We start from the raw sequence: 15,485 nt of genomic DNA on the forward strand, positions 1-15,485 counted from the left end.
ACCGATCAGGCGGAGCATTTTCGCCTCATATTCCTTTTTCCAGCAGAAAAGCCAGCGCCCAATGACATTGGGTTCACCCACCCGGTCGGGCCACTTCAGCGAAATATGATCGGGCAAGGAGCACCCCATCAGGTCCCCTAACAAAACCAATTCTGCCAAATGCGGTCTCGATCGGGATTAAGTCTCGCGATCGGGATTAAGTCTCCCGATCGGGATTAAGTCTCCCGAATGGATCGAGCGAGCCTTCTTTTCTTCATTTCTTGGCTTCAGACGTCAAGTCTTCAAATCTTCTTTTCCAAGGCCTCAAAAGTCAGCATATGTGCCTTCAAACCACTCCAATCCATTGTGGCAGCCATAAAATAGTGGAGGATAGAAATAGTTTCTAAAACTAGAAATCATCACAAAACATAAAACCACAACTAGATGGAGAGAGTCAGCATAAACTGACTCATAAGACCACCATAGTCGCACACTTTAGCTTATAAGTAGGGTGAAAATTCTATATAAAACCATAACATCACCACCCCATTCTCGCAAGGCGCCAGTCCCCCCCCCCCCCAACCTTTGCCTCCCTCCTCTACCCATTGGCCCCTATTGCCCCTTACCCCTTCCCCCTTCCCCCTTCCCCCTCTCCTATCCCTTCGTCTCTACCCCTCACTGCTGCTTTCCTTCCCTCTCTTCGCATACCCACTTAACACCAACCCAGCCTCCGCAACCCCCCTAGTAGCCCATGTGAACCCTATGCATAACAATGGTAGTCTAATTTTTTTTTCCTTCAAAAAGGTTATCAAACTATAAAGACTTCGTAATCTGAACCCTATTCATAACAATGATCAATCCATCTTCCTTAATTATTCTGATTCATAAACCCTCAAACAGATTACCCTAGATGAAAACGCCAAATTTTTTATCTTCCTTGAATTTGGGTTGGTGTTGTTCGGTTAGTAGTTAGCCAGCCATCTGCCACCCACCGCAGATGGTTCAACATCGTAACACAAAGTTGTAGCTTAACCACGTACCCACACCCACTGAAGGAATACCAGCAGCGACAGTTGCGGGGTTGGCGACGAGCCGCCGAGAGCAACATCGATGGTGCGGTAGTAGTAGTGAATAAAACAATTTGCATTACCAATCAACCCAATGGTCAATAGGAGAGACAATTTAAAGGCGGCTACTTTTCATACTAGAGGAGAGAGAGAAGGTGGTAACACACGCACACCGAAGAGAGAGAAATATCAAGCAACTTTCATATGGCCAACAACTAACTAGCATCACCAGAGGTGGGTGGCGGATGGATGGTTAACTATATAATGGAAAATTTAACCAAAAACGTCATTAATGTCACGCTTGCTTATAAAATAAAACTATAATGTCACTTTTTGATTTTAATAATGGTTACTAATGTAATCTTTAATAACACAAGGTTACCAATGAGAATATCCTTTTAAAATTTCAAATTTGGAAAAAGAACCCCTGTAAATGAGTTTGAATTTATTTTGTTGAACACATTCATTTTCTCTTTTATCAGAATTAGGTTCTTTTGTATGTGGTAAAATTTAAAGAACATTGCTTTTGAATTAAGAGGTTCATTCTTAAAAGCATATACTTCCTCCGTTTCATTTTATTCTTCCTACTTGGAAGCAAGGGGGGAAATCAAGGAGCACCTTATGTCAGAACTAATCTTGGGAAATATGTAATATTTTATGTATACTTTTTTTTTTTAAGTGAGAAATATATAGTAAATTAGATAATATAGAAAAATGGATTTTTCGCCAATTGCAGCCTTTTGTAGTTGCGAGTTTGTTAATTGCAGCCTATTCATTCCAAACTCTCCAATTGCAGCCTCATAAATTAAACGTACCTTCAAGTTGCAGCCCAATTTGGATTTGAGGTCGAAGATGACGTCATGGTTAACCATGGTTAACCTCCAACGAGAATTTTTGTCTCAACCCTTTTCCAAAACCCTCAATTTCTCTCTCTCTCCTCTGACCTCCAGTTGCTCTCTCTCCTCTTTCTCCTCTAACCTCCATTTTGTCTCTCCTCTCTCTCCAAGACCACCATTTTCTCTCTCTTCTCTCCTCTCTCCTCTCTCCTCTCTCCTCTCTCCTCTCCGTGCTGACATTTCTTAGTTTGGAGAACAATCATTTATTTGGAGTTTGGAACAACTTTGAATGCAAGTGGAGTTTGGGTGAACAAACACAAAATGTTATTTCATTCCCATTTCACTCATTACATTACAAATTCACTTACTACAAACTTAGATAATGAGCATTGGAAGCTCTTACAAAACATAACACTAATAATTCCCCCCTCCCCCAATTATATCTCAAGTTAAGATGAAGTACCAAAACAACAATATGGCCAAAAGTGCACACATTATCCAAACCTCACATTTCAGTCCTGAACTAACCCTTGTCCTCTTCATCTTCAACATAATTTTGTATGTGTCCTTCTTCCTTCCAAGTGCAACTGATTTCTTCAGCTTCCTCTTGAGCACCTCCACTTCATTGCTTAGTTGTCTTTTATCTTCCATTAGCCCTAATATTACATCTCTCTGCCAATCTGTTGGGTCTTCCTCATCAAGGCACTTAAAGTACTTGCATCTCCTTGTGTTAATGTCAGCATCATAGTTTGGGCATGCATAAAACCTTCTCCTCAGATTGTCCTTAGTCCAAGCTCTCATTTTTGAAATGTACAGCCTACAATTAGACCTCTCAACCTCTACCCTTCTTAAACATAATTCCTGCTACATAAGTATCAAATCATGATTACAATTGCATTTATTTAGGTTTTGAAATCAAAATCCCTAATTTTTAAGATCAACAAACCCTAATTGTTTCACCCAAAAATTTTGAAATAAAAAACTATAAAAATCCCGAACCAAAAAAATTGGGGAAAAACCAAATATTTAATTGTACTAACCTTGTCTTATGATATGCAGCACTCCAAATCAAATGACAATGCACTAAATTGAAGGAGAGGAGAGAGAAAAACAATGTAAAATGTGTTAATGGTTGAGAGAAGAAACAGAGAAAAAAACGAGGGAACTAAACTTAAAGCAACTGGAGGTCAAAGGAGAGAGAGAGAAATCAAAGGTTTTGAAAAGGGTTGAGACAAAAATTTTCGCTGGAGGTTAACCATGATTAACCATGACGTCATCTTTGGCCTCAAATCCAAATTGGGCTACAACTTAAAGGTACCTTGAATTTATGAGGCTGCAATTGAAGAGTTTGAAATTAACAAACTCGCAACTACAAAAGGCTGTAATTGGCGAAAAATCATAGAAAAATATAGCTTCAATTAAGCATTGTAGGAAACACAAAACACCAAAAATAGAAAATATTCATTGTAGGAAAAACTTTAAGATACAACCTAAAAAGAAAAACCTGAAGAACAAAAATAAATGCATGGAGTGTCTTTTAAACTAAAAGAACAATTTCTTCTTCATCATATTCATACCATCCAAAAGAATGTAAGTTAATTGGAAAATTTACGAGAAACAATCTTTTACAAACACTTTTTTGCGAGAAACAACCTTTTAATTTTTTTTTTTTTTTTGCATTTTACAACCTTAACCAATATTTGTTTTGCGATATCAGACCTCAAAGTTATTTTCAGACGTTTCAATCACAAGCGTCGGTCAATGCATTGAACACCTTTAAATGCAAGGATTGCACATAGAAAACACTTTTATCAATGCTTGGAAACGAGAATCAACACCGGAAAAAAGCCTTGATGTATGATCTTGCAAAAAATTCAGTTGAATAAGGTTGTTAAATGCGAAAAATAAAATTTAAAGGTCGTTTCTCGCAAAATAGTGCTTATAAAAAGTTGTTTCTCACAAATATTCCAAGATAATTAGAATCTCCTGTTTCATCAATACCCCAAATAATTTTTTCAATAATTTCAATCTATCTCATAAACTAATTTTCTCACTAAAAAAATTTACAACCAGTTTTTTTTCATCCAATCAGATCGCAAAGATTATCAAATTATTATGAAAATACATGCAAGTGTCTCAACAAGTAACTTAATACTTATACTCTTTATTGAAAACTAAATGACTTTGCTTCTTTATGACACTCATGCTCATATATTAATTCTTATAATGGGCTTAATGATATGCTTCTGAGTATTAACAAGACTACATATGTTTATAATTTATTAATAAAATTACTTATAAAATATATATAACCAAGTTTAGTAAATATTTATAGTTAGTTTCCAATAAAACATGGATAATACCAAGCTTCAAACGATTTAAGTTACCACATGTTTAACTTATATTCCTAATCTAGTTTTAAAGTCATAACTATTCATGATCTTAATGACTAGCTCATTTAACTAAGTTTAATTATTGATTCTAAGTTTATAATATGATAATATGACTAAAATATGGATAATACTATTAATTTAATTTCTAAGTAATATCTGTAGATTTTCAAGAAATAAGTATGAAAAAGGTTCCATATAAACTATTATAATATTAAGATGTTAAGTATAAACTATCCGCCTCGTAAATGATAAATATGTCAAATTATATTCTAACTAATGTAAATAATCTTTCTAAACTAGAAGCTATGCTTAAAGAGTACTAGTAATACTTTCCAATTAGTTACTAACTTATTATAATATGCTCGTTTTAAAAGTTAAAAAAACTCGTTCCTCAGAGCTCAATAAGGACGACCTCAAAAGCGTAAAAGGGAGATTATTGTACTGCAATCGATATAACAACTACCGCTAGTACCCGCAAGTTCCTTGAAATATGCTTTATGAAAATATAATATACAACTGAAATGATGGTTATTTATGAACATGTGTTTCTGAATTGTGGGATTATTATTTATACATGTTTTGATTAATTAATCTGAGATTCATTGTACGGTCATCTAGACTGTAATGTTGTAGTTCAGTAGTTGTAGTCATGTAGTGTATGTGAAGCAGTGAAGTCCAAGTGGATGTTGAGGTGAAATAAGTTTAAGAAAGATACAATAAAGAGAGATGCATCACTAGTGAGTGTTACACACCAAAAGGTATGCATGTCTTATTTTTTTATCTAAATAATGGTTAGTCTCATACGCCAAGTTGACAATTGATTAGTTAAACAAGTTCTTGCATAGAAGCATTATCTACATGTCTTTCGTACCTAGCGCTATATATTCCTCTTAATAAGAAGGGGTGCATGATATTTGGATCAATGATCTTTTTATGTCACGCTGTATTTAATACCATGTTAAAAGACCAACTTAACCAGAAATTTAAGTTGATAGTTGGTACCCCATGAAATAATTTTGTACTCTACCACTTTCTTTAAATGTAACTTGAAATAATTATGAAAGTAATAGAAGTTGGTAATGTCAGCATAAGTTATATTTATTTTTTCTCTATTTCGTAGGAGTATCATTTTATCTTATTTCCTATGTTACAATCATCAGACACATACTTATTCTACATTAATTATCTATCATTACATATTAGTAAAAATTATAATAATTGAATATTAATAAAGTACTCATTGAGACGAATCAAACAAGACCCCACATGACTATATTTTTTCTTTTATATTGAGAAAAATGTAAAAGCTTCTCTCTAATTGTGAATAGTGTCAAGACTCTAAGTGAGAAAGATAAAAAATACAGAGGGAGTATAATAGAGATATATATAATTGTCCAAATAACTTATATTATTTTATACTTTATGTACAAACAATTATGATCAGTTGTCTACATTTTCATCATTAGGTTCAAATATCTTCTCGATTCGACAAAGTCCTTTGAGTGATATATCTAATTGTTCATAAAATGTTATACGCAATTGCTATGATTTTTATCATTTATAAACTTGCATAAGTTTTATATATGGAACATTTTTCATGTCGATGTATTAGGACATATAGAATCAATAAAGGTCAATGAAACAAAATGGGTATGTCGTCAGATTACAAACTACTCTGAGCATGGTTACATGTATCATCTCAACTCCCCCTCAAAGTCCAGTCAATGGTATTTCAAGCGGTGATGCAATCATCTAAGTCTTTTTCTGATTTAAAATCATATTCATTTTATTAAAAGAAGGAAACACGGGTATATTATATATAGTTTCTTATAATTTATACTTTGAAGAAATATTTTTTTATGTGATGTTATTAGGACAATCAGGATCAATAAATAAGGGTGGAAGAAAAGTTTTTTGTGGTCAGAGCTCAAGCAACGCTCAACATAGCTATATACATCATCTCAGCTCTCCTCAAACTCCACTATGTTGTATTTTAATTTTCAAGTGGTAATGCAGTCATCTAAATTTTTTTCTAATTCATATTAGATTCATATTTAAATAAGAAAAATAATGAATGTAAATAATTATTTATCTTAAATAAACTTTAGGGACATTAAGTGATCATTTCGCAAGACAAATATTAATGAGACATAAAAGAAAGATCATTATGACTGAGAAACGAGCAAGAAGATCTAATCATTCACAAATGCATCAAGAAATTGAGAGTCTGTGCAATTCGATCGCATGAAACTAATGGAAGTGCTCTATCAAATGGTAATCACTTATGTTTAGATTACTTTATCTCTTATTCTATAATAACAATGGAGTTTATATCATCTTTTCACTATGATATCCCATATATGTTTTTCAGTATTGACAAACATCGGATCAGCGAGCATGTGTACAATGATGACCGATTGCATAAGGAACTACACAACCCCAGAGGAAAATGGTTAGAATTGTTGTATCCTTTAATATATTTTCATATTTATATAATTTGAATATATTTGTGTAATTTTAATGTGCTTCTAAATTTTATCTCATATTAACAGGGAGCACATCAGTCATAGTGGAAAAGAATAACACAATCCCGCTCACTGACTAAGTAACGGTAGATTTAAAGAACATAATTCTTCTTCTTTTTTTGTATAAAGTAAAAGATAAGATTATATAAATATTGTTGTAAGAATAAAGTTGTTACATCATTTATTTGTTAGATAAATATGTTGCCGCTAGAATTGCAACGCAAAAAAGAAGATTAATAATGTCAGAAAACGCTATTGGAGGAAGTAAGTTTTAAAGCATATGCTTAATATATACTGAAACAACATGTAGCATATAGATTGAAATATATTTTCTTTAAAAAATGCGTCTACTTTCATACATGAAATGTTAATACCACAAAAAATAAGTAATTCTATTACAGACATCTCTAATATTCCAGGTGACCCGGTAAGCTTCTGCCACATGAGTGCAAAGTACAACTCCAAAAAACGTGTTATTCGAAGTACTAGAATACTAACATCAGTTGCACGGAACATTGATATTGGTATTCTCTAATTGCTAGATAAAATTCAATAATAATATTCTAATATAAAAATTATTTAATATATGATTTTTTTTAGTAATTACGTCCTCATATGTGTTATGATAGGCCAAGTTAGTTTTATACAGTCTACGACTAATTGCAATGACATGAATGCATCATATCCACAACATGATCATGATGAAGAGAGTGTCGAAGAATATGATGTTAATACTTTAACTGGTATGTTTTTCGACTAAATATTTGCTTCTCATAAGCAAGATTTTAGGGTGTGTATATGATATTTGTTAATATCCAAAGGTTGAAATTCTACTTCTAAATTTTTTTGTATATACTCATCAGTAAGTAATATGAGATAAAAAAAGGACGAATAAACATAAATAGTTCTTTCAAATTTTGAAGGATATTGGGATATTGGTTATCCCACCTCAGAATGTGAGTTTTGTGGAGCACAGATGTGGTTCGATGAATGATCAACTAAACAAAACAAAACAAAACAAGCAAGCCCAAATTCTCATTGTGTTGTATGCAAGGGAAGGTCCAACTTCCACTCCTACAAAGGCCGCCATCATTCTTGGCAAATTTATTGGAGAAGAAACATAAGAGAATAAATCACTTCTTTGAGAATATTCGTGCATACAACATGATGTTTTCGTTCACATCAATGGGAGGTCAACTACAAATATCAATCAACCAGGAGCGGACCTTATAATTACAAAATAGGTGGACAAAATCATCATTTGATTGGGAGTTTATTACCCAACGAAGGACAAGTCCAAAATTTTCTCAGTATACATCTATGACACCGAGGATAGATTTCAATAAAAAAAGGTGCTTGGTAATAAGCATATTTGTTTTTTTGTTTTATTTGCATTCGGATAAATTACGAATCTATTATGCATCTAAACTAAATTTTTTGTCAAACCATATATTATGTGTATTGCTACAAACCCAAATAAATTTGAAGACCCAATTACATCAGAGATTCAAACTATGATGGATGAATATAATGCTCTTGCAAAAAATTTTAGGATGGCAAGGGATCGCTTTTGTTCAAGTACATGCAGGAATGTCCGGTTGAAACTTATTGGACGAAAGGATTCCGATGGAAGGACTTAATACCTCCCAACAGCTTCTGAAGTTGCTGGACTTATTGTTGATTACGTTGATACTGGTGATAAAAGGGATATAGTTGTGGAAACACAAAATGGCAAATTGAAACAAATATCTGAGCTTCATCCATCCTACCTTCCAATGCAGTACCCTTTGTTATTTCTGTATGGTGAAGATGGTTTTAGGGTAGATGTTATGCATATAGATAAGTCTCCTTTGGATACTGCGTCTAAGAAAAGGGATAGGCTTACCATGAGAGAGTTCTTTTCTTATCGGATTCAAGATCATCGCATTATATTTTCAACAATTTTACTTTCTAGAAGGCTTTGTCAACAATTTTTAGTTGATGATTGCACAATGATGGAGGTAGAAAGGTTGTCTTTCTTTAGAAATGATCAACAAGCATTGAGAGATGATAATGTAAGAATTTGAAGAATGCGATTAACAGAGGAGACACTGATGGTGTATCTACTGGTAATCGTGTAGTTTTACCAGCCTCATTCACCGGAGGTCATAGATACATGAGAAAAATTACCAAGATACAATGGCAATTTAGTAGGTGGTATGGCTATCCAGATTTATTTATAACTTACATGCAATCCTAAATGGCCCGAGATCACAAGATTTGTGAAAAAGAAGGGTCTGAGGCCTGAAGATAGACCAATATTTTTGTCGTTTTTAAGATCAAACTTGACAACTGGTGAATGATTTGAAAGAGCGAAAGATTTTTGGAAGAGTAAGAGTGTAAGCATATATATTTCATTAATATTTATGATGTTTCAAATTTAACGTATCATTTCTATTTATAAAGTTATATGTGTTTGCTTTTTTAATATATGAGTTCAACCTATTGTTAAATTTACATAATGTTTACATTGTGTATACCATCGAATTTCAAAAACGCGGTCTTCCTCATGCAATATACTCCTGTTCCTTCATCGTGATGATAAATTTCCTAACACAGAGGACATCGACAAATAATATGTGCTGAGTTGCCAGACAAAGAAGAGAATCCAAACTATACGAAGTAGTGACTGAGTTGATGATACATGGTCCAGTGGTAATGCTAACAGGATGCACCGTGTATGGTGGATAAAAAATGCTCCAAACATTTTCCAAAAAAGTTTAATGAGATGACAAAGATTGACGAAGAAGGGTACCCAATTTATAGAAGAAGAGATACTGGAGCAAAGGTTGATAAAAATGGTGTTCATCTAGATAACCGATTTGTGGTTCCATACAACCCATATTTGCTTCTTAAGTATCGTGCACACATTAATGTAGAATGGTGCAACCAGTCAAGATCAATCAAGTATTTGTTCAAATATCATAACCAGGGTATGACAGGGTTATTGCAGTAGCTTATCACAATCAACAAAATCCCGACGATCCTGAAAAAATTGACGAGATCAAGATGTATTGTGATTATTTCTCCTTGCGAGCTGTTTGGAGGATTTTTATGTTTAACATTCATTATAGAACACATCCTGTTGAAAGATTAAGTTTTCATCTACCCGATGAACAAATGGTTATGTTTTCTGATGACTCACATGTTGAATCTGTCCTTGAAAGGCCAAATATTGAGAGGACAAAGTTCTTATCCTGGATGGAATGCAATAAGACATATGATGAAGCTAGAGAATTAAGCTATATGGAATTCCCAACCAAATTCGTGTGGAAAAAAGATAAAAGAGAGTGGATGCCACGTAGAAAGGTTTTGCAATTGGTAGGTTTACATGTTATGCCTGGCGCTGGTGAAAAGTATTATTTGAGAACCTTGCTGAATTTTGTAAAAGGTGCTACATGTTATGAGGATATAAGGACAGTTGATGGTGTTCTTTATGATTCTTTTAAAGAAGCTTGCTATGCAAGAGGGTTATTAGATGATGACAAGGAGTATGTTGATGCTATAACTGAAGCAAGTTTTAGAGAGTCAGGTTGGTATCTTAGAAACTTATTCTGCATGCTACTATTATCTGGTAGTTTATCAAAACCAAAGATGTTTGGCATAAGACTTGGCATCTACTATCAGATGACATCCTCCACAGACAACGAACTATTATGCAAAATCAAGGTATTTTCATCTACAACACACTTTACCTATATTTAGTCTGAAATGTATACCACTAAAGTTTATCATACTAATCAAGACCTTTGTATAAATAATATTTGAGGAAACTTATATGAACTTGGATTATGTGTTGTAGATCTTACTAACTGATGAGCAACTACAAATGTATGCTTTGGCTGATATTGAAGCAAGACTACAGAGTAATGGGACACCCTTCGTAAATTTAGTGTTATGCCTTTCCCTGATGAGTTAATCACATCCAAGGGTCAAAACAAGCTCATAGTCGACGAACTGTCTTATGACAAAGAAGCTTTGAGAAAAAGCATGAAGAACTTTCTCGTGCTTAACTTGCGAGCAAAGGAGTGTATATGATGAAATAATGATGGTGTTTCACGAGGACAAGGTGTTATTCTTTGTTTATGGTTTGGAGGACGGGGAAAACTTATGTTTGGAAAACTCTTTGTGCTGCCATAAGGAGTAAAGGAGAAATCGTTTTCCAGTGGCCTCGAGTGGTATTGCCTCACTCCTTCTTCCAAGAGGAAGAATGCTCATTCAAGATTTGGAATACCGTTAAATGTTAGTGAAAACTCAACATGTGTTGGCATCAAACCCGGTTCAGACTTGGCTGCGCTACTCATGAAAACAAAGCTAATTATTTGGGATGAAGCGCCAATGATGCACAAGTATTGCTTCGAAGCACTTGATAGAAGTTTGAAAGACATCATGTAGTCTGTGGATCCTTCTAATAACAAACCATTTGGTGGTTTGGTTGTCGTTTTTGGTGGTGATTTTAGGCAGATATTGCCTGTAATCCCTAAAGGAAGTAGACAAGATATCGTGTTCTCAGCCTTAAGTTCTTATCTATGGAATTCATGTAAGGTGTCGAAATTGACGAGAAATATGCGTCTACAAAATGGATCTTCTGGAACAAGTTTGAAGGAGGTGAAAGAATTTTCAAAATGGATACTTAGTGTTGGAGATGGAAACGCAGGAGGTCCAAATGAAGGCGAGGCCGAAATTAAGGTGTCAAATGATATACTCATAGAAGGGGAATCTGATCCTATAGCGGTAATTGTGGAAAGCACATATCCTCTCTTAAAGGATCACTTGTGGGAGCCAAAATATTTTCAAGAAAGGGATATTTTAGCCCCAACATATGAGATATCAGTTGAGATGGTGAATGATTACGTACTATCCCATTTACCAGGAGAGGAGAAATTGTATCTCAGCTCAAATGCGCAGGCAATTTAGGAACGAGTGAAATTTACTCAACTGAATTTTAAATACCATTAGATGTTCAGGCCCATCGAATCACCATTTAAGATTAAAGGTAGGTGCACCTGTTATGCTGTTACGAAATATAGACCACACATCTAGGGTGTGCAACGGCACGAGGCTGGTGAGTAAGCATCTTGGGAATCGTGTTATTGAAGCTGTAGTCATTTCTGGAAGTAACGTGGGGGATAAGGTATTTATTCCTCGCATGACTTAGACTCCATCTAATGCAACGAGATTTCCATTTAAGTTTCAAAGAAGGCAGTTCCCTTTGGTCGTTTGCTTTGCTATGACTATAAACAAAAGTCAGGGTCAATCATTATCGCAGGTAGGTTTGTATCTTCGTAGACCGGTTTTTAGTCATAGTCAGTTCTATGATGCCATTTCTAGAGTAACAAACAAACAAAGCATCAAGATCTTAATTTGTAACAAAGAACACGGAGGATCAAATACCACGAGTAATGTTGTTTATAAAGAAGTGTTCCAAAACTTGTGATTTAATTTGATTATTGATGCAAGCTACTCACTTTTTATTTCATTATATGTTTATTTTCTGTAAATCGTATTGCTTAGTAAACGTTTGTTCTGCTTCACGGTATTATAAACTACTTATTACATTGTAGCCAATCATTCTTTTCTTATATTATATAGATCTAAAGATTCAATTCCAAAAAACATGTATGTTACTACATTGAACTTACAAGAACACTGTTCTCTCATGTAAATTTGTTGTCTTTAAATGTTCAATGGTAATAGTAAGTCGATTCACATACACTACTAAAAAGATTAAACTTTAAATCAAGAATCACATCTTCATGTAAAATACTTCTAAACCAAATTATAATTTATACACATAAGTATCTTAAATTTATAAAACAAAATATTTCCTGCGCATTTTGCATAGGTCAAAAAACTAATTTATAGTACTCCATCCGTTTCATTTTAATCTACACACTTACACTTTTCACGCATGCCAATGTAAAACTTTGAAGACATATATCTTTAGTTTTGTATTTGTAAAAATTATAAAAAGTATATATTAATAAAATACATGTTATGATGAATCTAACAAGATCCCACATGACTATATTTTCATCCGCGTATAAATCACAAATGATGGTCAAAGTGAAATTTGTGAATAGTGTAAAATGTCAAAGTGTGTAGATTAATATGAAACGGAGGGAGTATAAAACAATTGTTTCAAAAAATCATTCAAAAGAGTTCAAGCCTAATCTGAATTGTTGTCAAATGAAATTGTCAAATTCAATTCAAATTCATAAAAAATTTCAAATAAGATTGATGTGGACTTAGAATTCCCAAATAATTGACGGTACACCAACCAATTGATTGCAAAATCAAGGATCTATCAAAATCACGAATCAGGCAGTGCCTATACCGTACGGATTGAGTGTACATCCGATGCAAATGAGATGTATCATTTTAAATAAATATGTATCTTTTCATAATCATATGAAAGTTGAAATATCCTTTATTCCCTAAACTTATCAAGATTTCTCTTTATCTTATTAAAAAATAAAAATAAATAAAATATTATGAAAAAATGCATAATCATTTAAAAACATATATAATTATTTAAAAAGATACAAACGGTACATAAAGCTAGCACACTCAAAACATAATGCTCCTGGAAGCGCCTAAAAATTTGCATAATAACAATTACATTTGAGTATCCTATGGATTAAATAGATCTTAGTACTACACAACAAATTCTTCGCGTTTTGTAAAATTGGGATACTTTCCACTCCATTACAAACCTAACTGTTAAATTTAGAACATCATTACCGTAACAGGCCATTCACTGAGGTAAGAACTAAAAAGAAGAGCCTTTCACACAGATAAACAAATGAATAATCATGATCTATATAAAAAAGCTACATAATCTGGAAGCATATATCAACAATCTAAACCAACAGTACGGGGGGATCTTATGTTAGTTTGCGCCATATGGATCCCTTTGATGCTTGTAGGCACTTCACTCTAGGGAAAACAAATCCAGCTTTAGGAGGATTTCCACCAACCAACGAGTTCTCGTAAATTTCTTTGCACTCTTGCACGACCTGTAGGACAAGAGTGTATTTTATAATTTAATAAAGAGCACCAAGCTTAAATCACAACAAAACACCAATCATTTAATTTTTTTTTTTTGTTTGTTGGGGGGAAAGAGAAAATGAGTTTGGGTAATATCCAAATCTTGGGTCTTTGTTAAAAACTCCCTCTGTTCTCTTGAGTTCTACCCAATCATTGAAGATAAAATTACAGACCAGGGAAAAGAACCAGAGACCACCTATGAGATATACATTTGTAGGAGATGGATCCCATGTAATGTAGACCAAGGGAGGATAAAGTAAAAGTGGGTAAATTATATATTAACAGATGAAAATGAGAAGTGGCAGAGCGCAAGAGAACAAAGTGAGTACTTTATCATTAACAATGATCAGTACTATTAGAACATTCTGGGTTCAAGTCAGTTCTTTTAGGGTCAAGATTGGGTGCATTTCAAGGATCAGTTTTTTCAGTACATAAGTTTTGACATGTCGATTGAAGAGAAAAACAGGATTAGGAAGCCCATGCATTTTGTAGACTTGTTAAAAATAACGGTTTTCTCACCAAATACCCCGACAAATTAAAAATTCACCATATACCCTCAATGTTTCAGATATATACTATATACCCCTGAGTTTTCATAACTGTGCACCAAATTCCCTTTTCCTAACCACTGTTAACTCACCGTTAGCTTTATTTACGAGTTTGCCACAATTAACCACTAACCCTAAAATCTAAACCCTAATCCTAAACAATAACCCTAATTCACCCCTACCCCCTAACCCTAACCCTAACCCCTTGACAATTGTTTTTGGGTTTTTCGGCTTTTATATATTGGGTCCCTCAGCTTTCCATAGCTGCCAATGCCATGTTATTTTTCCTTTTCATTTTAGAACTAAGGTTATCCATAGGAAGTTAGGAATATATTTCCCTAACGTTGATCTTGGGTTCTCAATAAAGAAAGTATACAACAGTATTTTTATACCTTAAAAAAAGTGTCAAAGTCTTTTTATCAAAAATAAAAATAGTGTTAAGTTAATATTATTTACTTATATAATTGTCACCACATTCTTCGTTTATGCGATTTGTCTATGAAATTGTATATTTTTAAATCGTTATAGAATATTGAAAGTAAAATGCTTTTTGTATACTATATCTAATCTATGAAAGTATGAAACTCTCTACATTTTTTCTTAAAAATAAAAAGTGTTAAAGTTATACTTATTTATGACTTGTCTATGGAATTGTATATTCTTAAGTCGTTATAGAATATTGAAAGTAAAATGTTTTTTGTATTCTGTCTGATCAATAAAACTCTCTACATTATTCTTTTTATCTGTTTCACAATATTTTCTACACTTAACTTACAATAATCTCTCTATTATCTTAATACATCTTTTTTCCTAGTTCTATAACGTTAAAGCCACACACTCTCTCATTTGAATAAGCGTATCGTACTATATTCAATGATAGTATATACTTATGCAACTAAAGAATATCCTACTATCTCTAATTACTTTTATCTTTGCAACGTGGGTTTTAGTATAATATATAAGAAAAGGTATATATACAGATTTGACTTATGAGTGATCTGTACATCGTTTTCAAAGAAATTATTTATTTATAAAAATCCTAGATCCG

At 33.4% G+C, this 15,485-nt stretch overlaps 1 protein-coding gene across 2 annotated transcripts in view; it reads right to left on the bottom strand.

Moving 5' to 3' along the window:
- Positions 1 to 13,331: 13,331 nt before the first annotated feature.
- Positions 13,332 to 15,485, bottom strand: part of LOC104908006 (exocyst complex component SEC6) — a 44,705-nt gene continuing 42,551 nt past the window's right edge. For both annotated transcript variants that reach the window (XM_010697046.4, XM_048634919.2), the window contains exon 26: positions 13,332 to 13,858. In XM_010697046.4, coding sequence (XP_010695348.1) covers positions 13,727 to 13,858 — 132 coding nt within the window. In that variant the 3' untranslated portion in view covers positions 13,332 to 13,726. The remainder of the gene's footprint in view (positions 13,859 to 15,485) is intronic.

This window comes from Beta vulgaris, chromosome 8 (genome assembly GCF_026745355.1).
Source record: "Beta vulgaris subsp. vulgaris cultivar EL10 chromosome 8, EL10.2, whole genome shotgun sequence".
NCBI lineage: Eukaryota > Viridiplantae > Streptophyta > Magnoliopsida > Caryophyllales > Amaranthaceae > Beta > Beta vulgaris.